Source organism: Hippoglossus stenolepis, chromosome 9 (assembly GCF_022539355.2).
Source record: "Hippoglossus stenolepis isolate QCI-W04-F060 chromosome 9, HSTE1.2, whole genome shotgun sequence".
Taxonomy (NCBI): Eukaryota; Metazoa; Chordata; class Actinopteri; order Pleuronectiformes; family Pleuronectidae; genus Hippoglossus; species Hippoglossus stenolepis.
Window position 1 is genome coordinate 22,642,504 of NC_061491.1, and position 22,601 is coordinate 22,665,104.

The 22,601-nt window shown below is 43.8% G+C and overlaps 1 protein-coding gene across 7 annotated transcripts in view; it reads right to left on the reverse strand.

The window, feature by feature from the left end:
- The window catches only part of slc20a2 (solute carrier family 20 member 2), a 46,292-nt gene that overhangs the window by 11,824 nt on the left and 11,867 nt on the right, over positions 1–22,601 (reverse strand). For 3 of the 7 annotated variants that reach the window (XM_047341199.1, XM_047341198.1, XM_047341200.1), the window contains exons 2-9: positions 8,821–9,378; positions 6,630–6,770; positions 5,929–6,014; positions 4,794–4,890; positions 4,446–4,565; positions 2,931–3,161; positions 1,532–2,168; positions 1,145–1,330 (exon numbers count right to left, since the gene is read on the reverse strand). In XM_047341199.1, coding sequence (XP_047197155.1) covers positions 1,145–1,330; positions 1,532–2,168; positions 2,931–3,161; positions 4,446–4,565; positions 4,794–4,890; positions 5,929–6,014; positions 6,630–6,770; positions 8,821–9,109 — 1,787 coding nt within the window. In that variant the 5' untranslated portion in view covers positions 9,110–9,378. Of the gene's footprint in view, positions 1–1,144; positions 1,331–1,531; positions 2,169–2,930; positions 3,162–4,445; positions 4,566–4,793; positions 4,891–5,928; positions 6,015–6,629; positions 6,771–8,820; positions 9,379–15,975; positions 16,265–17,218; positions 17,820–19,245; positions 19,561–20,266; positions 20,365–22,601 lie in introns of those variants that run through there. The other 4 variants (XM_047341204.1, XM_047341201.1, XM_047341203.1 and 1 more) reach the window with 4 other exon arrangements.

Consider the following 22,601-nt stretch of genomic DNA (forward strand, 5'->3'; position numbering starts at 1 on the left):
GCCCGGCCTCCTTGAGCTGACATGATACAGACAAACATCCCTGAAGTACACACACACACCCTTCAGCTACTGCGTGGGAAGACAAGAGGACAGTGAGAGAGAGAGAGAGAGAGAGAGAGAGAGAGAGAGAGAGAGAGAGAGAGAGAGAGAGAGAGAGAGAGATAAAGATATTGATTAAAAGGATGGAGGAGAGGCAGTAAGTGGCTAAGGATGCGTGATGTTCATTGCTCAGGTCGTGGGATGAATTGAGCCCTGGGGCCTTATGTGTTATGGTCCAAACCAGACTACTAATTTATTCATGATTGTTATGTAATAAGTCAAAGGGCATGAGGAAAATAGAGTGTGTACTATTTCTGTTTCACTGCCAATGCAAAGAGGCACGGCACATACCGCTGCTACAGATTCCTGAACGTGTTCCAAGAGCAGTAAAGAATTATATAAGTTTAAAGTTCACGCAATGGTGTATTGATGATATGATTATTTATCAATAAATTATCTATACATCTGGAGGAAGAAAAAATACCCCAAAAAACCAGATAAATATATATAAAATATTAACATAATTAGAATTAACCATATATTCCTCTGCAGACACAACCAACACTGAATGAAATGCAAATACATGATTGTACTTGCAGGATGTTGGTGTGGTAATAATGCTTTTAGCCTGCAGCAGCAGCTGTGTTTGGGAAGTAGAAAGTAGTTAAACTCCAGACAAATGTCCTTGATTATTCAGACAAGTTCACTGTACCTGTGAATACAAAGCACTCCAGGCAACAGAGCTGTCACTCCAAAATCTATCGTGCTGCCTATGGTTTAGGCCCTTTACTGTGAGCATAGTGGGAACGCCTGAGTGTGTTGAATGGCAATTGCCCGTTCAATGACGTTTAACAGCCTTATATAAAGTGTGTGTGTGTGCATTCTAACACGGCTGGGTGCACGTAAGTACTCACCGGGGAAGCTGCAGCCCAGGACGGACTCGTGTGTGTCAGCGAGTCCAGACTCTTTTGGAGCGAGTCAAACTGAACATGTTGGAAAGTTCACCTCTGCCACAGATACTCTTTCCAACACACCCACCCACACACACACACAAACACACACACACACCCCTTCCACCCGCTCCCCCACATGGTGGCGTTCTCACCTTGAGGGGGTGATGGGAGTCAGGTCCTTCCCCATTGTCTGGATGACGCGGCGGCCCCACACCCACAGCCCGGCGCAGATGCCGACGCCACCGTACAACAGCAGCCAGATGGGAGTGGCAGCATCCTGCATCACGCCGCCCTGGTCGTAGATCATCCACAGCGCCACCAGGGGCCCGATGGCATTACTGCAATGTGAGAAAATAGATTACGACTGTACTCGGGTATCTTTGCTTCACTGAGAATAAATGACGTTAAAGCAGAACAGTAAAGCCGATTTCTCTGTATTTTATGGAAACAAGCTTTAACAGGTATTAACGAAATATACTTTAACCAGTACAGTGGCCATATACATTGCTATCTGTCATGTAAGCAGCAGGGGGCAGCACCTGACATCGTTGCCTCCGTGGGCGAAGGACCCAAAGCAGGCGGTGAGGATCTGCAGGAAGTGGAAAAGCTGGAACACCTCAGGTTTGTCCTTCTCCTCATGATCCTCCTCGGCCAAGTCGTCCAGAGGTATTGGAGCTGGGGCCCCTTCCTCCTCCACCCCCTCCAGCTCCGTGGCCAGCTTCATCTCCACCCCGCCCTCCTCGGCCTCGATCTCAGCCTCGGCTACGGCGTTGCAGTACGACGAGTAGCTGTCGTAGCGTATCCTCTTCTTGGTGTAGGACACGCTGTTGCTCCTGCCGCCCCCCTCGCCTACCAGCTTTTCACTGTCGTCACGCGACTCTGTGCGTATGAGCGGCTGGACGGGCATGCCGCATATGGCCGCTGTGTAGCAGGTGTAGCTGTTGTTGCGGCGCAGCAGGCGGTAATTGTTGTCAGGCGGCCCGGCGTTGGTGCCCGAGCGGTCGCTGTCGTCCATGCGACCCAGGTGGATTTTGTGAAGCAGGTCTTTGTAGAGACCAGAGTCTTTGTGCACCGTGTGGTACACCTGGCCATCGCTGCGCATGTGGCCATCGAAGCTGAAGCTGCCGTTAGAGATGGGCGACTTGAGGCAGCCGTTGGTCATCGAGTGGGTCCGACCTGAGGGAGAGGATATGGAAAACAGTGGGTTTTAGGATAATGGAAGCGTGTAACCAATAGCAACACAGTCCAGTAACAGTGCTGCTCCTTAAAAAGGAGGCATGTAAAAAAAAATAAAATTATTTGAAACATGAAGAACAAGAGGTTATTTCTACAGATCTCTGAGTTCAATTTCTTGTTCTAACAGAGAAAATGGATTTTAAAACAACATGAAATACAGTTATGGACTAATGTATGCAAGTAGCTCTGGTGCATTTTGGCTCTTCGTGAATGTTAAGTGATGGAAGACGGATGTGCACATTGGTCTGGAAAATTTTAATTGCGTGTTTCAACAATTTCCCTAATTTCTCAGAGAACAATTCATGGATCTTGATGGAGAAATAAAAATGTGGCATATTTTATTGAGCTGATATTTATGAGTCTGTGCAATTTGGTGCAGATCCAAATAAAAATTCAGATCCAGTGAATTTAAATGTGGTTTCATAACTGTTGGGCCTTTCACAGGCTCCACTGTACTGAGTGACATTCTACTTGTAATTGACTTTTCTTGTCAAGTCAGAGAACTAACTGATTGATAGCATATACAAATAAACCACCAGAAACAAGCCACCCTGCCGAAGGTGACTTTTTAATCACCATTAATTATAAAGTTTTCTTGAGACCTATTTTGTGTTTCTTCTTAATATCCCTACCACAGTTTTACTCACAGTCACTGGTTTTGTTTTGAGTAGATTTTTTGATTTATTGATTCATCTCAAATACCATACGCCCTGCCATTTGGCAGGACGGTGCCTCCATTAGCCAGGTTGGTGAGCTCTCCACTGGAGTTGCGGGTCCCTCGATCACTGCCGCCGGTGAGCGGCAACACGGCCTCATCGGTTCCCTTGGCTCCCGGAAGCTCCTTGAAGACGGGACTCTCCTCCTCCTCCTCTGGTATCTTGTCCAGGCTCTCGTCTGAAATCCTGGAAAGAGCCTGCTCCTTCTTTAGACGACCTGGAGGAGATGGAGTGACGGGGGGTTTAGTTCCGAGAGCATGTCCAGAAAACAAAATGAAATCATCTTTACAATTCTTACAGTGTTTACAAAGCCTTGTATACAAACTATGAGGAAAAGAAAATAACTATATTTACACTAAACCTCCACAACACGACAATCTCTCATGTTCTAATATGTCCGAGGGATCATTTTCAGAATGACAGTCAAATTCAAATTATGAGAGTTAATAACTGAAGGACAAATATTTAAAAAGTGAATCAATAGAATATTATTTTGTCTGTTTTGAAACTTTGTTGTTTTCTCTGAACTAATACCAAGAATTTCCGAAAACTCTGCAGCATTCCATAAAAACCAGTATGTAAACATCAGCTGATCCAAACTAATCCCAGCGCCGACAGACTCGATGCCCCCGACTCCTCTGAACAGCCGTCAGTATAAACCCACTAACAAACTCCAGTCACTGCCTGTTTCATTTTGATGGAAGCAGTTCGGGAGCGACAATGTCACTTCTAATCCTCGCAGACATTCACGGTCACGACACGTTGAGCAACAGGTCGAGTCGGTATCAGTCGTGTGAAGGAAACGCCCGAGGAAAGAAATCTATTTTAAGCCTCATCATGGATATTATCACTTCAATTACAGCGCTACTTTATTTAGTTAAAGTTTTATATAAAAAAAGTAAAAACTCTAATTTAACCCTTATTTTTATTTTCATATTCATGTAAAACACTCAGGCAAACTCTTCTTGTTCTTATTTCTCCTGCTTGAAAGAGCGGCTGCCTTGCCTATGTCCTCCATTCTCTCAGATGTTCCACCTACTGCTCTTTCCACTGTTTAATTTAATGTGTCATGTGCTCTGCCCGGTCGTCTGCTTTGCTGCCGGCTCCTTTTCCCATTAGAGAAGCGATTCCTAACCTTGATCTGAGAGCTTTCCCCACCACAGGCTATCATCTTAACCCCTCGGATCCGATCAAGGACCAACATGCCCCAAAAAATTTGAGTGTCTCAGCAGAGCAACTGGAGTTCACAGGGTTTCTCTTGGTGGCTTTAGTGGCTTTGGCAAAGGCCAAAGAGAAAACACATCCGTTGGCATCCGATGTTTGGTGTCAGAGCACAGAGTGTGCAAGCAGAGGCTGAAGCTCTGTTGTTCGTCCTGGGTCAGAGTGCTGTGCTTTCAGATGGCGTGAGAAAGACTGGAGACAGACACACACACACACACAGTAACACACACACAGTAACACACACACACACACACACACACACACACTAACAGATACCTACTTGCTATTTTCCTCCTCATCCAAGGACACACGATAAACCAGACGATAGCTGCACACACCAACGACCCGGCTAAAGTTATGAGAAAGATGGACCACACCGGCAGCATCTCCAACCCGAGCACTGTAATTAATGAACACACATTGGTATAAGAACATAACTTACACATGCAACATATCTGGCATGTAGTTTTGAAATGTTAAAAATCTACTTATACTCTCGTCACACCCTCGGAAGGAATGTTGTGCGAGCCACCCATATTGGCAATATCAGTGAGACCGAGATGATAATTTGATCATACATTGGTGTCAGAGTAATGTCTCTTAGGAGCGACTACCGCCCGCCACTTACACGGCGCTCCGGTATACATGATGGAAAACGTGTTGATCCCAATGGTTGTGGCGTAGAAGAGAGGCAGCGCTCGCAGGCCGTTGGGGACAGAGTCTTCCTGCAGGGAACACACACAAATGGATTTTTAATGCAGTCGCTGATGTGATGATAAAGGAGCTAAAAATACGCTTCACACCAACAGGAATATATAAACACACACATACACGTATAGATTACTAATAAAAACACAATTTAAAGTCACACAACCAGACTGAGAAATAGATTTTACCCTCAGGCCATAAGATTCAATACCAATTCAACAAACTGTAGAAACATTCAAAACACATACATACACTGTTTATCACAGATTCATTTGTTCTTACAAAGTCCTTCTAATGAGTTTTCTTATTTTACAATTGTGTATTTATTTTCTAAACACGTTTAACTGTATTACTCTATATTTATTGTATTAATATAGTTATTGCTCGGCCTTATATTACTTAACTACTTTATTTTGGATACGACAGAGTTTCCCTGCAAACGTTTCCCACACGATAATACTTGTAGAACCGGTGTAACGATAAAACATCTGGAATTCACTATTGAGGTTATAAGTTTAATTCAGGTCAGTTCACATGCGTGGAAATCAAACCTACACATGCAACAACAACTTCTTACACAATGTGTGCTTTTACTATGACAAGGAGCTTGATGCAACATGACCAAGATCAAGTTGTGTTCTGTCTTATCTGAAGCAGATAACCTGCGGAGACAGAGATGAACTCATGGGGAGTTTGACCCAGTGAAGCAGCGGCTGCAGTCTAAATAACAACCCGGCCTGTGAGTCACTCAAACATAAACCTGCAGTCGTGACCTCAGGATGATCCTCGATACTTTTCTCTTCCTCCTCCGTCGGAATCACCGGTTATGCAACAACAGATCTGCAGGTATTGCCAAACCCACAGGATATTATCTGTGCAGAGTTCTCTGGACGAGCTTGTGTGTGCACATGTACGTCTGTGTCTTAATACTGAGACTTAAACTCTACTGTATATGCAGGAAATGAGTATCTCGGTGCTCAGAGTTTAAAGCCTGAAACTTTTAGGAGGTTAGTGTGCGTGCTGGTGAGTGAGCGATACTGCACGAGAGGGGGCACCTTGCTGAGGATGAAGTGTCTGATGAGCAGGAAGAGGAGTCCAGACATGAGTCCAGAGAGCAGGGGGGAGATGAACCATGACGACACTGAAGGGAGGAAGGAGAGAAAAGATAAATACAAAAATACAGTGATTATCAGTCATAATGCTTGAGTACATATTTTTCATTCCCAAGTTTTACAGGATTCTTCATCTTGTGTACTTCAATCGTGTCAATCCGTAGTTTCCTAGAGTTTTAGATTCAGCTGCGACAGTGGCGATAACAGGAGTCACTCTCTAAGCCTGAGAAGAAGTGATGGCTTCCTCGTCTACTTCACAGGTACTTTAAGATGCGTTTCCCAGCTGCATTGCATGCTGGTCTATTGAGTCTCCTAACAGGGGAAAAACTGTAACCTCTGCTTCATTTAGAAATGACCACTTGGGTCGTAAAATGGTCCCGGGAGTCATCTTACAGACTCTGATGATGACTGTTTGTGCTTCAGAGTTTAGAAACTTTTCTGGAGTCAAAACTAATCTGTAGCTGTGGTGGAAATACCTCAGTGTGTTGTTATTTAGTCTGGTTTCAATGGGAAAGTGGCAGCTACACCAGTAATAGTAATGTTATGTACAAACAGTGCACTGTATGTGTATACCATGGATTTAAATGAGCAGACAAACAGTATAAATACACACAAACTGGTCTCAAACAAGCCGCATTCATTACCGATCTTGACGAGCTGCATCCACTGTACGCCCCTGGTGCCGATGGCCACCATGGAGAAGCCGATGGTGGCGCCAACAATGCAGTGAGTCCCAGAGATGGGCAGTCTGAGGAAGGAGGCGATTAGCTGCCAGACCGCTGACCCTGAGATCAAAACACAGACACACACACTGATCTCACACCGTTCTCTGACTCATTGGATTAAAGGAGGTTCAAGCTGTAAAAGAGAAAAACAATACCACGTGAATCGTTTACTCATTTCTGTGCTCAGTTATGTTAAGTAGTAGTTTTGTGTTTGTGCTTCTACTCACGGAATCAAAGAGTTTTTAAAAACATGAGTGAGACATTTTAAGTGAAAGTCTGAGCAGCGTTTGATGAGGAAAATTTGTAATCTGAGTTTACTTTGTAAAAACAGACGCTATCAGTTTTTGAGTCATCTGAAAATGTCGGCTTTTATGTTTAAGAAGTCTTTATATTATTTTATATCTCAATCTTTTTGTACGAGTACTGCATTTCACTGCCATGCTGTAGCCTGTAGTGACAAATGATATTAACCTGAATCTAAGTAGTAATCGCAAGAATTCAAACATGAGGGACTAAGAATCTAAGTATAGTTTCAGATGCAATGAGAAGCTGCTGCAAAACATAATGTGAGGACAGATGATAACAGGTTCTTTTATCAAGATTTATAAATGTATTTGTCAAAACAAAATTCCAACGGGTCTGTGAACACAAGCTTTTCCAAACAGTAAATGTATTTTTGTTATTCTTTGTGAACAGAGTCCATTATGTGAATAAGTCCTCAGTGTCTCGTTCGATCCTCAATTCCACACAGACAGTATTGTTTTCTATTGTGTTTGATAAACTTTCATTTCTTCCAGAAGGTCCTGAAGCATTTTCCTGCTGTTATCAAATAAAAAAATCTGTATGAACAATATGGCAGTGAAAAAAACAATCTTGTTTGGGATCAAGATAAACTGTTCAGTGTTTCCCCAACATTCACTTGTGTCGGCGGCTGCACGTGATCCTTCAGCGACGCGGGAATCCCCCCGTGCATAATATCGCCCTATTCATCGCTGTTTCCCAGCACTCTCTGCCATTAACATGGCTTTGTCTCAACAGGAGCCCCATTGTTGTTTTTTGTTCAGCGTCATTCACTTACTGAGGTAATCTAAAGCTTATGTGTAAAGCTACTACTGATACTCAACAATCGCTGCTTGTGCTTCTCTGTAAATGTGTTTTAATATGAAGGCACATCCAGTGCTGCTCAGGAAAAGCTGCTCCGTTACCAAAAAATCTGATTTAATTCAGTATATCTGCAAATAGATTTAAACACTTTTCAAATTTTGCTAATTCATTTTATACCATTTCTCACATATATCAAGTTAAAAAGTGGTTTTGAAAAACAAGAGCAGATCTTATTATGTACTTTTGTCAGCTGGAGAACAAAATTCAATAGTTTTGGTTTTACATAAGCTGAGTGATGTCTCCTCTCTGTTTACAGACCTATGGACATACAGTCCTGCAGAGTTACAGCAGCATGGACTCTGATCACAGCTGCACACACCATCTCAGAGCCGTTCTGAAGGACTGTGAGAGGAACACACGGTTTTCAATTCAAATGTGTCGAGCAGATAATTAATTTATCAAGTTGAAGTGAAATCTTGGTTTTCAGCCATTCATATATTAAGAATCTCTCTTTTTCCTTTTTGAATATCAGTATAAATTTTAATATTTGAGGGTTGATGTCACCTTGGACTTTGGGAAACTGTGAAAGTAATTTTCACTATTTTCTAACTTCTTCATGGAGCAAATAGTTCATTGAGAAGTAGTTGAAGCGTCATCCTGGTTCTATCGAGCGTCAGCGCATGAGCTCATGTAACTTATTTATCCAACAGCATCAGCAGCAGGTCATCCTGGAGCAATGTCACCCTGCGAACACACTGCACAGCGGTGAGGTTTAGCTTTTATTTTTAGAGCTTCAGCTGACAATTATTTTCATTATCAGATTACTCCGTCAGTTTTTCAGCTGTGATTCCCTTTTTCTGACACTGAATGTGAAACTTCTTTGACCGCTTATATCCGTCAATTTAATACCTTTTAGCCTTTAGAAAATGTAATGATCCTTACAGCTTCATACAGATACGAAAAGACATTTACAGAAGGCAACTCACTGGATCTATAAGCGACTTACCGACCATGGCGCTGACCTCCCCTGCCATGAGCACCGGCACCGTGTCGTTGTACAGGCTCACGTCTATGATGCCCTTCCGAATCGTCTCGCCCACCTTGGCTCCCAGCAGCATCGAGCCCAGGGTCTCAAAGATGGACGCCAGGATGCAGGCTTGCTTCAGCGTGACCACACCGGACCCCACCGCCGTGCCGAACGAATTAGCGACATCATTGGCGCCCACCGAAAAGGCCAGGATGAAGGCAATGATGAAGCCGAGGATCACCATCCACAAGTATGAATCCATCTCCATCTTGATGTGATTTCAGCAGAAAAAATCCAAGTGGAGAAAAAGAGATAGCTGAGATATTCTAAAAAAGAAAGTGCTCTGTGCGTTTTTAGCGGAGGACTTGGAAAGCCCGCTCCTTTTCTTCGTCCCCTGGTTGTAAAGAGTTCGAGGGGAGAAGCACAGCCGCTAACTGAGCGTTTGGAGCTCAGTCCAAAGATTGGAGACTAGTGATGGTGGGTGCAGGGGGCATTCCATAGCTTAGTGTGAGACAGCCTGTCCGCACGTTCCTTCACCTGAGAGAGAAACGAGATGAGGAGACACAGAAACAGATTAGTGTCATAAGCCATGGTTAGTCTTTTTCAGCAGTGGCTGCCATCTGACAACACCTCTCTGAGACTTCCTCAGAAAAAAACAAAACAGAGCAGGGGAGGGACTGAGAGGGAGAGAAAGGGGGGGGAAGAGCTTATGAGAGCAAAAGACAGAAAAAAGGGTTCAGGATGGATGATGACGACGAGGCAGAACTGGCTTCGATGGAACCGGGAGAGCACAGCAGGGGGGAGAGCTGCAGACGTCTCACATAGTCGCAATAGGAAATCACAGTTTGCTCTTTGAAGAAATCAAATCAGACAGTGCAGATGGTTTGCTGTCAGCGCTGGGACTAAAAAAAGACCACAGTATCCAGAGCGAGATACGAGCAACACTCCCAACATCAGAGGAGGCTGCTAACACATTATCCCTGCAGGACAGGACAGCTGACATTAAAACCTGCATTTACTTCACAGGTTTGGGCTGAAACTTTAATTTTATTATCTACTTAACTACCTCAACCACTTCATGTCAAACCCTACGATGCTAAAAGTGATAAACAGAATGATCAGGGATGGAAAACTCTTACATCACCAAACTGCAGCTTCATGTGGTTTCATCAAGCTGATCCAACAAAGATCTCCAAGCAAGAGATAGTTGAACTGACAACCTGGTGAAAGTTGCAGTTGCCCTTCTCAGCTTTGCTCTTTCAGCCACAGCATGAGAGCTCCAGTGCTCACTGGGTGACAGTCAAAGGTTCACACCAGTTTTGTAACATTTGAGAAGAAGTTCAAACAAAATCAAAAGCTTTACTGCAGTAAAAAAAAAAAAAAATCAGTGCACAAAGTCTCGACTGCAATGCAGTAGGAAGATCAGCAGTTACTGTGGCTGCAGTTCACTAAACTGCACTTCTGGGGGTGAACAAAGTAAACTGATGATATAAAGGGGAAATTCCCCTTCTCTGTATTCTCCCTTTATACAATTTTAAATGAAACATATTTCTAATGCTCATATTCAGGTTCATAGTCTTAATTTGGGTTGTTACGTACACAGGTTAACATGCTGTAATGTTTAGAAATCACATCACTTCCCTCAGACTGTCCATTGCTGAAGCTCCTCTTTTCAGCCTCTGTCTGAAACACTTGGTTTTAGCTTCAGTTTCTTTAAGACCCCCCCCCTCTCCTGATAAAGCCCAGTCTGCCTCATTGGCCAGCTGACTCACTCTGTTGTGATTGGTTGACCATTTCCGGCACATGCAGAAAATGTCGGCCTCAGCCCTCACTACACCCGTCTATTACTAGGGGTCACGCCAGACTAGCAGATGGGCGTGCGTTATACAAATGTGAAGCATCTTGAGGTCACGGTCATGTGACACAGAAGAATTCATTTCAGAGACAATAACGATGGATCAAATTAGAATCTGGATGAGTGACATTCTCAGTTAATCAATCTTAACATCATGAGGTGTCAGATGGTTTGTGTCGCAAAAGTAGTTACTGGACGTAACTCTAGTTCTATGAGAATGTGCTTAGGGTGCAGAGGTAGAGTCTTGGATGGATAAACCAATGGTGAAGGCTGTTCGAGGGCAGAGCGACGTAATGGAACATCTGGGCCGACTTCTTTGGAAACAAACAAACTGAAAAATCCTTGGCAGGGGATTGGATGAACCAGCTCTTGTGATGCTACAGCAGCAAAAATGGGAAAATCTTTGCTATCAGAGGTTCTAACAGACGTTTCTAAACATATGTTCAACGTTTTTGTCGATTCAATGACATCTAGTGGAAAGTTGATCACATCAGATCCACTTCGACATCAGACAAACAGCTTCCTCGTCCCTGTAGAGATCCACACAACTTATTTACATGACAACAGTGACACTATGCCACCAACACTGACGTTCCTGACAAACCTCTACACCACTAATAACTCTGTCTGGGTTCTTTCTCCTCTATTTCTTCAGTCTATGCCACATAATCAAAGTCGTTTCATAGTTAATGGCAGCACATCTCCATGTACGGTGAAGCCAGTTGTTAACGGGGAGCGTTAGAAGTAAACAGCTGGAAGACCAGACTAGTAATTCTCTCGGCATGAACTGACTGTGTGCTCCTCGTCGTGTGGGGGCAGGCGACTCCTTTCTAAATAGCCTGCGGCCTGTTATGGCTCCCTCCTCCCATCCAAAAGCTCCATCTGGAACAGCTGAGGTCACGTCCTGCCATCCTTTTATCCTCTCTTGAACCGCCAAGCTCACATTAAATATGATTATAATCTATCGCTTCATAAACCACGACCAGATAACTCAATTAGTACAATCAGAGCATCATTAATGTTTTTTTTTTTAAGTTTTTAAAGAGACAATCTAAAATGTTTCCTTCCTTACAAAACCGTTGCCTCCAACCCAAAAGATCACAGACCAGCTTATCTGTAATCTGGAAGGAAAGTGAGCCCAGAGGATGTCACATGTCTAAAATACTAAGTATAATTGATGTGATACTTCATGGATCCCTGAGGAGAAACTCTCTTTTCACCTGCTCCCCTCCAGAAAGAGATCAGAGTGAATGATCAAGGTGAAGGATCTGTCCCCCAGGACTTAATGATTCAGTCTCACACACGGAAGTTTGAGACTTTTTGGATGAAAAGATGATAAACTGAAGTTAAGTCAAGAGAATTACTATGAAAAAGGTCAACCAAGTTAATAATTCATGACAAAACATCAATGAACAATCCTGGTTATGATATTATCATTGTCAAGTTTCCTCATACGTTTAATGTCATGTACAGTTTCAACTTCAGTTGTTTTATCGTCGCTGTGCGATGACAAGTCGCAATAACACGACTCTGCAGAGTGTTTTTAATTTGAAACGATGGATACAGGAAGTGGAGTCATGTGATGACACCTGGCCTGAGGCAAACGAGAACATCCAGCCACAGCTTCAGGCAACAGCAGAGAGAAAGAAAGGTCGATTAAAGAAGCTGACTTCAGGTTAAATAGACTATTACCTATTGATATTTAACTTCAGGAGACGGCCACTTAAGCACCACCCCTCTGCTGAAAACAACAAGACAGTAGCAGGCTCTGAACAAGACACTGTGGACATGTTGAACCTGTGGAACACCACAAACACACAGTCAAACATGGCCGTCCATCAATCTGGTGAACGGTCTGTGCAGCGGTCGAACACGTCACCGGAGAGAGAGGTTTGTGCTTCCTTCTACTGTGTGTCAGAGTGGGGGACATAAAACATGGTCTGGTTCACATACGCATAAAAACTATTTTAGTTTACCAGTTTACTGAGATGAATGTTCAAAACAATGATAAATAAATGTCATTCAGCTTTAATAGCTTTCTCAGGCTCATAAGATGGAGTAGGCACAATACACAATGACATGCAATATCAAAATCACTGCTGGAGGCATGAATCAGAGAGAGGCATGAATCAGAGAGATGTATGAGACCTAATGTGGGAGGAGCTATTTCAGTAAGAATTATCCAATGACGGAGCTTAAAACTCTGATGTGTGCCGCCAATGGCCTGTAAAAGCTAAATATAATAGTTAAGAGAAAATTCACACGACAATCTAGATCTGCTTTTTATTCCGGGTCAATGTTGAAGTAATTCAGCAACTATGGTGCATAAATTGGGATGAGACGTGAGAGAATATCATTTTGCATGAAACCTGATGCAAACTCATGGAAAAATATGCAAACTACAGATTTGATATTCACAGAAAACAGTACAAACTTCTGTATCGCCTTCTGCTCAGTCATGATACACAACTACACCTCATGATGCAAGTAACAGAACCTTCCCTAAGAATGAAGAGACAGCATTTTCTTTTCCCCAGAGCACAAACGAATGGACATTACCCAGACCGCCAAGTATAGATACAAGGAGACCTCACGTCCTTCACGGGTAAATTAACAAACCTGACCTGTCTTTATGCATCGAGTTATATATTTACTGTATAGCCAAATACGCAAGAACGTCAGATTACAGGCCACAGATTCATGGGTTAAACATCTTTCCTCCTTGATTTAGAGTTCAACTTCAAGTTGTTCAGCTGTTTACTCAGCTCCAATGAAAGATTCATCCAGACCTTGAAACTGTCAAGAGTTTAGTCCCTCAGCAAATCATAAAGAATTCATAAAATTTATTGTAAACTGAATTTAAAAATACATTTCATACAACCTGTCTGAAGGTCATCTTTTCACTTTACATGTCTTACATCTCAATGTGCTTTAGCTTCAAATAATAGAACAGAGTAGATTCAAGGCTCCCAAGAGACTTAGCAGAGGCGGCAGAACCATAATGCACATTCGCCGGCAGTCATCGTTTACTGTGCAACACGGGTGAGAATGTAGTGAGTGGTTATAAAGCTGTTGTATGGACCACTGGAATCTGGACAAATAAATGAGGAGATGAAACAGTAACGCAGAATTTAATTTGCAAGCCAAGGTTATTTGACCATAGAAGAAAGTGTCAATGCTAACAGGGGACGGGACAGTATAGGACTGGATAAGTTAGAGAAGTAAATAGAAAGTACTAAATACCACACAGAAGTAATTATAATTTACGTTTTGGTTGTAAACTAAAACAAAGACCACAGAGGAATTTAAAAAGCTGTATGTTTGAATGTTTGTTACTCTGACTGTACATGTACATGGATCAGTGTGTAACATCCTGTTTCCTCCTCAGGTGGATCAGTCTGCACAGAGTGACGGCCGCTGTCCAAGGTGCTGAACCTGAGACCATCGTCTGAGGTGATCGCTGTTGTTCATACTTTAATATAATTTTTGACGACGAGGAGATTACCAAGAGGAGTTTATGTACCGAGTATATACAGCAATGCTTCAACTAGCATCATGCACTGGGAACACACTGAAACACACGCAGTTACTTTTGATTATAATGTTTAACTTGAGACATTTCTTGCTGTGAAAATCTAATTTAATCAGAGATAAGTTCTTAATGTTACTATGTTAAGTGCCTTGAGATGCTGCATGTTGGGATTTGGTGCTTTACAAGTAAAAGTTCTAGTCAGTAGACACTAGAATGGCACTCAGTGGAGCACATACCACCACCAAGGCCCCACAGTCCTGCTAAATTCAATCAAGCTGCACCTAATTTCACACACTCATACACAACAGTCCCCTGAATGTGCCAGATTCTTTCTTTTTAATTTTTCTAAATTTAGATCCATAAATTAAACGGGTAAAGGGCGTTGAAAAATGCCCTTTGTCACAATGTTAATGATCCACACCTAAATTCAACATGTTCATCTGACCCATGCCGCATCATTCCACTACGTGTTGTATTAATCTGTCCAGTAGTTTTTGTGTAATCCTGCTAACTAACAGACAAACACATGCATGCAGAAACATAACCTTGGCAGAGGTAATAATGTGGCTGCTATTTTACTGAAAATGTAAAATATTTGGTTTAGGTTTTCCTTATTAGAAAAGGGTGTTTGGTAATTCTACTATATCTCTGCTGTTAATTAAAAACAGACATCAGTCTCTTAGGGCAGCTGTGGCCCAGGAGGCGGTTGCCCACCAATCATTTGCTGTTCAATCCCTGGCTCCTCCTGTCCACATATAGAAGCGTCCTTGAGTAAAACCCTGACCCCTAAATTGCCCCAAGCTGACAAGACAGCTACTTGCGTTGCAGCCCGGGCGGTCTCTCTCTGTGTGTGTGTGTGTGTGTGTGTGTGTGTGTGTGTGTGTGTGTGTGTGTGTGTGTGTGTGTGTGTGTGTGTGTGTGTGTGTGTGTGTGTGTGTGTGTGTGGTAGAGAGCAGAAATGTAAAGTGTTTCCTCTGCTAAAGTAGAAACGCTCTGAGTAAGTGTCGTCCATTTACCTTCTCATATTCAGCTTTGAATAAAACTGCTGCCCCATCTAAAAAAAGAAAAACCCTGAATGAAAAAGGTGGAAGTGACTCAGAGTCCGAGGAGAATTATTACTGTCAGACACATTTTCTTCCTATGAGTGTAACAAGTACACACAATGAGGACAATGACACAGAAAAAAACCACCAGGGAGAAACAACTGACTGAACTGGGTCTTCATGTCGCCCCTGCTCTCCTGATTCCTCAAGTACAGTCAAGAGTTTAAAAATCTTTATCTGAGCACAAACCTCTGCAGGAGTTTCGTGCCGTGACACAGAAACTGTGCAAATCCCTTCATTCTCAAACTGTAGTTGCCGTACAATGCTCATTAATCTGCCCGAGGTGCCGCTGCACCACAGCCGAAGCTGCAGGAAAACACTGTGTCACGAGCTGCTGTCTGCATCGACACGCAGCTGCACTCACCACGCAGTGATTCACCCCCATCAGCCAACCAAGGTAGCTGCTGAAAGGATGACAAGTAGAACATACATGCAGCGTCAGATAATGACTCACAGCAGCATCCTGCCCGCGCTGGCTAATTGTTACACCTGAAGCATCCGCAACTGCAGCCAGAGCCTCCAAGGACACGGGAGGCTCACATCCAGCAAACGGCGTGCTGAGTTAGGAGAGGGAGACGTGGGTAAAATAATACAAAACGGGCAGAGTAGAGGAGCTTTAAAGCCTGGAAATCAACTCCACTCACCTTCATGTCTCCGCACATCAGCAGGAGGTGGCAAAGTAGTGGAGATTAGAGAATGTCAAAGACAAAATGTCAGCGTGGGGGGGGGATGCAGAAACGGAGAGAAATGGTGGGCTGAATGAAAGTGAAGGAAAATATGGAGAATGAAATGGGGGAGTGAGCATGTGATTGACGGGAAATAAAATTATGAGGAGCGAGTGGAGGAGAACAGCTGATGACAGGAGAGAGAGAGAGGAGAGAGAGAGAGGGAGCAGGAGAGGCTTAGTGGTAAATCAGCAGGTTGTGGTGGTGTTGCAGGAGAGAGAGCGAGCTTACAAGAGAGCAACAGAGAGAGAGAGACACACACACACACACACACACACACACACACAGCATATCCAGCTGAGTCTAGACTGCCTCTTAAAGGAAAGCATCCGCATTCACAGCACACGTCAGCCAATAACAAACATCGGAGGGGACGGGGCGCACGTTTGATTGGCTGCATGTTTGCAGAGAGGACGGACGGGCGGAGGGGAGGCGTCCAATGACAGCGCAGGAGGACGGCAGAGGAGGGGGAGATGAGGGGTACCGGTGTGTGGATGTGTTTTACAGCGCGGAGAAAAGCGTGCAGACATGTCAAGGGCATTCCGTTACTCCGGTGAAAACACAATGCAAGTTGGTGACAGGTCAATATGATTCCGCAGCGGTTTACAGATCCACATGTGAAGAAGTGTGAGCAACAGTGTGATGAGCTGACGGAGAAATCCTCCGCAGCGACGAGCCTCGTAGAGGATTGTGTAACTCAAAGAATTCAGGATGATGGAATGAGCTCGGCCAGTTTCCAACACAGACCAACGCACACTATCTTCACACTTCATCTAAACCGTCTCTCTCTCCGCCGCGGCTGTCTCTGAACAGCGAGCCTTCGTGTGACGGACAGAAGCTCTCGTCGACACAGTGAGGAGCGAGGACGAGAGTCACTGCAGCCTCATCACGGTCAACACACGAGTCAAGAGTCCTCGTCTCTTCTGCCGCTTCCTCACCGACGACGACACAGGACGCATGGAGAGGAAAGTGGTCCGAACACAGACCCAATTAACAAATCTGTCATCTTCTATTGAGAAAAGCCAGAACGAATCATTTTTTAAACACGTTTCTCAAACTTCACCAGATAATTGGCTCAAGCACAAACTTTAACATTCTTGCTCCACTTCCACACAAGCTTCGCAGTTTTAAACCACACTCTTGAAAAACACTCATTACTCACCACTGAAGCTAGGGGAATGTCTGGTGCAGTTCAGGTCCTTTTTCGTTCTCACATACTGTGCCAGGACCAGAACAGTGCGTGTGATAAAGTCATATGTCCAGTTCTGTTCGGCGGTCTGCTCTCCTGTTTGTTTGAGTCCCTGTGGCTTTTTCCTCCTCTAACGTCTCTCACTCATTCTCTCCCTTTCTGTCCCCCAACTGGCCCTGCCTGCCTAACGCCTATCTGCGTCAGCTGCACCTGCTGCCTCCGACTCTGGGCTCCGCAGCAGGGAGGCGCTGTCTCCTAGAACCCCAACACACACACACTCTGTACAGTGTTGAGATCAGTCAGGCTCCATGTGCAGGAAGGGGGTTGTTTAAGAATGACAACAACGGTGCAGATGACTGCAAAGAGCACGTCGCTCTCAACACGATCTTCAAAGGCTCCACACACACACACACACCCATAAATCCTCTCACTCATTCTATTTTCTCTCACTTGGGGGCTGCACTGCAGCACTAAGTCAGGGTGTCAAGCAGCAACTCACAGTGGTAATCCTTCAGAAAAGTCCTGACGGCCATTACAAGCTCACAGAAAACTCTTGTCAAGAATTCATCACGGCCTTGAGTCTAATTAATAGTTCTCTCTGCACATTTTGGCTGATTTACTCCGGTAGAGTGATGATCCTCAGGATCAGTGAAGTCACAGGCCAGCGGTGAGACAGCTCACAGCACAAACCCAACCTGACACAATATCGACCTCCTCATGCTCAGGGTGCAGCAATCCATCGGCCACTGATCGTTATCAGCTGATATGTGTTTCTAAATGGTTCCCTCTGGGGGCTCATTAGAGGCCGATCAAAAGAGCTGATTGGACGAGACAGAACTCGAGAGACAACTTTTCTAGGTGCAGCTGAGTCTGGCAGTTCTATCAGGTGTCTGAAAAAGACAAGACCGTTGCATTTTCTTTTTAAGATAGCGAGCAATAAAGCAAAGGGACTGTTGAACCACCCAATCTCTGCTCGCCCACTGTAACAGATGCTTTGCAGTGACAGCTACAGAGAGGACAGCGAGAAAGCAAAAGAAATACAGACCCTCATGTCCTACTTAGATCCACGTTACATTCTGCAAACATCTCAGAGGTGTACGCCTGCAGCAGTTACACAAACACACTTGTCGGACATCAGAGCCTGAACTCGTCTTCTGGAGAAACAGCAGAGACTGACCATGATGAAAACACTTTGAAAACCGTGAATCTGAGCATAAAACATCCGAGGTGATCCACGCATTGTTCTCATTCCTCTGCGTGTACGTGTGTGTGTGTGTGTGTGTGTGTGTGTGTGTGTGTGTGTCCAGCTGTGTCACTCTGAGTGAACTGATAAAAAGGAGCTTATCCTTAAATATGTAGAAAGAATACAGTGATATGTTTTCATTTAGTTTATGATGGTTATAATGTCCTTAAAGTTCAAATAAATAAGCTTCCAAAAGGAGTTTATATCGATACAACAAACTAAAAGTACATTTGCAGTATGCTATGAATACAAGAGTTATGTATTATTTATAAGAGGCATAAAAATAATACAATTATAATAAAGTAACTTATCTTCAATGCAGTTTCCACTGGGGAAACATTTAAGTATTTCTTATTCAGATATCTGAAAATAAAATAGGCGATCGGGAGCTCTCTCACTTCGCATTGTGTCGATTTCAATTTTACCTTCATAATTATTCTGAGTTTGTTTATTGTGTACTTGGAGATAAATCCCCATCGACCTTCGTGCACCTTCATGTGACATCACTTGAGGACAAGTATCAAGCTTCACGCAGATCCCCCCCGAGGTCACAACCTCTTTTCGACACCGCACACAGCGAGAGGCTTTTCTCCCCCAAGACCTTGACACACACACTTTGAATTGTAAAATCGCAGCACAAACATTTTCTGTATGAAATTGTATTTTCAAATTACTAGTTTACCAATTTGTTTCCCATTGAATACAAACAATATCTCATTTCCATTTCCAATGAGTCACATTATTGTTTTGACTTTACCACTTTCTCGTCTTCTGTCCCTCTCCAGTGGATTTACGAGGCGAGCTATGGTCTGAAATCCAGTTCCGAAGGATGACTATCAGACGGTGAGTCACGCTCCACAGACTGAGCGAGTATCTGAGTAGAAACACTGAAGCAGGCCAAGTTACAACAGCAAACAATCAAGCCCCCCCTCTGGCTTTCAGTGTTGAGTAAGCCTTATGTTTAAATACTCTTTTAAGGTCAGCTCTCTCTGGTTTCAGAGCAGACTGTGCAAGGGTTTGACTCCCTCACCCTGAAATGGCAAAGTGACTGAAGCGACTCCTCCCTGACTGAATGTCTGTTTAAAAGTCATTGACACTTTACTGTCCGTAAACTGGACACAGTAGAGTTGTAGGGACATTTTACTGTCCTTTAACTGGACATAGTAGAGTAGTAGGGACACTTTACTGTCCTTTAACTGGACACAGAAGAGTTGTAGGGACACTTCACTGTCCGTAAACTGGACATAGTAGAGTTGTAGGGACACTTCACTGTCCGTAAACTGGACATAGTAAAGTTGTAGGGACATTTTACTGTGTTGATTTGTAAATAAACTAACTTAGAGCAAAACAACGAGAGAAATAAAAGAAAACATCAAAGTTGCAGATACAACAATTGATTGAACATGTCAAAGTGAAAATAGTCTTTTCTTTCAAGTTAATCAAGGGATTTGAATTTATTCTCTAGAAACATCCCACTGAGCGCACACACAAAACACACACACACACACACACACACACACACACAATGGAAAAATAAACACTAAGGCCTAAATAGCAGCCACACAAAGGATGTGACGCTCTAGATGATGCCTGAAGACTGTCAGAAACTATTAGTCACCTCTGAGAATAAACCACGCTCACCACAGGGATCTTAATTGACCAATCCGAATGTGCCTCAACGAACGAATATAGAGCCAACCACTTTAACACCTGCAGTGGGGGGTTGTTGGCGAGGCTTCACATCATATGACCGCTGACACATTACGCTCTGTACCTACCAACAATGTGGTTTTTTAAGGTTGCGATCCTGCTTTCTTCGCTTTCGGCCATCTGCGTCCATGTTCCTGAGAGTCGTCTTACCCTTGACCCCTCTCTCTGTTTCCCTCTCCTCTCCTCTCTCACCCCCCCTCCCTCCTCTCCTCCCACACTCAGCCTCAGCCAGACAGTTCCAGTTCTCTTCCACGAATAAGTTAAAAGGTGCCCAACAGCAAACCGAGTCCCTTTCGCCCCTGTGCGTCCTCTGCTTCACTCCCCCGACTTACCCTTCCAATCTCCCCTGCCCTTATTCGCGGAAATGCAGAAATGTTGATCTGGCTCAGTGCTCAGAAAGCACAGCCAGAATCTCCAACCTACCTTCCCTCCTTTCTCCACTGCTGAGACTGGTAATCTACTGCTGGCACGCTCTGTGGTTTTTAACTGTGTTACTGGGGCAAAGTGGGAGCTGGTATTAGTGTGTGCTGAAAATGCAGCACAGAAAAACACTGTGAGAGAGGCATCGACATGATTAATGATGTTTTAGGCCACGTCCACAGTAATGGGGATAAATTCATCTCGAGTCTGTTTAGGTCTTCTCTAAATATACTGCCGACCGATCGATGAGATCTTACTCAGCGTTCTAGAAAAAGGCCGTTTTGCAAACGCTGACATGTTACTCTCCTGGGATTTCATGCACCTGAGGGTCACATGATTCATTTGAGAAGTTTGACAAACTAGAAAAACTGGGTCTTAAAACGTCAGAAACACAGTAAATCTCTCTGTTCAAGATGTCTGTGAATCCAAGAGGATCGGGTTTTTTTCAAATTTAAGTTCTTCAGTGTGAAGATGTGGATTTAATTTTTACTTTTCAGTTATACAGCACAGATGTGGGTATACAAATTATTCATCCCCTTGAACATGTCATGTTTTATTGTCTTTAAATCAATAAAAGTAGGTTAATGTGATTTTTTGAAACTAATTCATAGGACAAGGCCTCCTACTGTAAAAACAGGTCCAAACAAAGTAATCTAACTAATTACAAGGGAGATTACACTTCCAGGTACTGTACAGTGTACTGATACTTCATTTATTATGATGACAGGTGTTTCAGTCCTTATGAAGTCCTGTATAAAGACGATTAAAAACAGAGTTTAAAGCAACTGCATTGATGTGGACATGGGCTTAATAGGACTGTGTGATACGACTAAATCTCCAACCCCTGACACAGGTCAGATGATGACAGATGTCACATGATGGCAGATGTTCTATGATTTCACTGAATTTTTTAATAATGTATCAAATACATAATGATAAATTAGTTCATAACAAAATAATTATAATCCTAAAATGTGATTATAGACCAAAGATAGAACCCTTTACTGTATTTTAGGTACAAGCTTCTCGTTTGAGTCCTTCTTGTGTTCAGAATGACACTGTTCTGTGTCACACTCACTCTCATTCAACTTTCCTGCCTACATCTGTGCCAGAGTCAGCCAGATGATGACACACACTGATGTATAGACTGAGATTTGCCACACAACAGAGCACAATAAAAAACAATAGATGTTTTTTATCGTCACGTCGCACAACTGTGGGACTTCCTCAGCCACAGCGTGAAGTGTTTGGGGACAGATGTCAGGAAAACGGAGCCAAATCATTGGGTCAGAAAACGAGCGCATACTCCAACTGTAGATATTTATCGACTATGGTACAGTATGGAAATATGTGTGTCTCTACTCTCTGTGTGGTGTGACCTTGGATGGCTGTGTCCTCACAAGTGAGAAAGAGAAAGAAGGAGAGAGAGAGAGAGAGAGAACGGCAGACAAAGAGAGAAAGCAAGAGTGAGAGAGTGAGAGAGCGAGAGAACGCTCCCTCCTAAGCTGGATCTAGTGGCCTGTGCCCTCCTGCTCTTAATCCTGGCTTCCAGCACATGACCCAGCTAACAGTATTATGAAGTGCTTTGATTAGACCTGCTGCTGTGCGCACGTAGTGGAGGGACGTGGCGGCGGAACATGGGGTCCTGTGCTCGGCCACCTCTCTGCAGGAATGCTAGGCCCCTGCAAAGACACATACGTATGCGCACACACACACACACACGGCATTAAAAGCGTTTAACCTCGGTGGACACAGCCTACACACAGCCGAAGAAAAGGCACGAGGCTGATTGGATTAGGCCTGCGAGTCAGTGACTCAGCGGATTACCCCGCCACTGTTATTCTAGGTGAAAACTAAGAGTAACGCTGGAAAACGTGCTGCTAGGTTTAGCCGTGGATGACAGTTTTGAGAATGGGACTATGGGACTCTGGGGGGGTCACATGACGACTGCAGCATCAGGCCGTAATCGCATCAAGGGGTCTC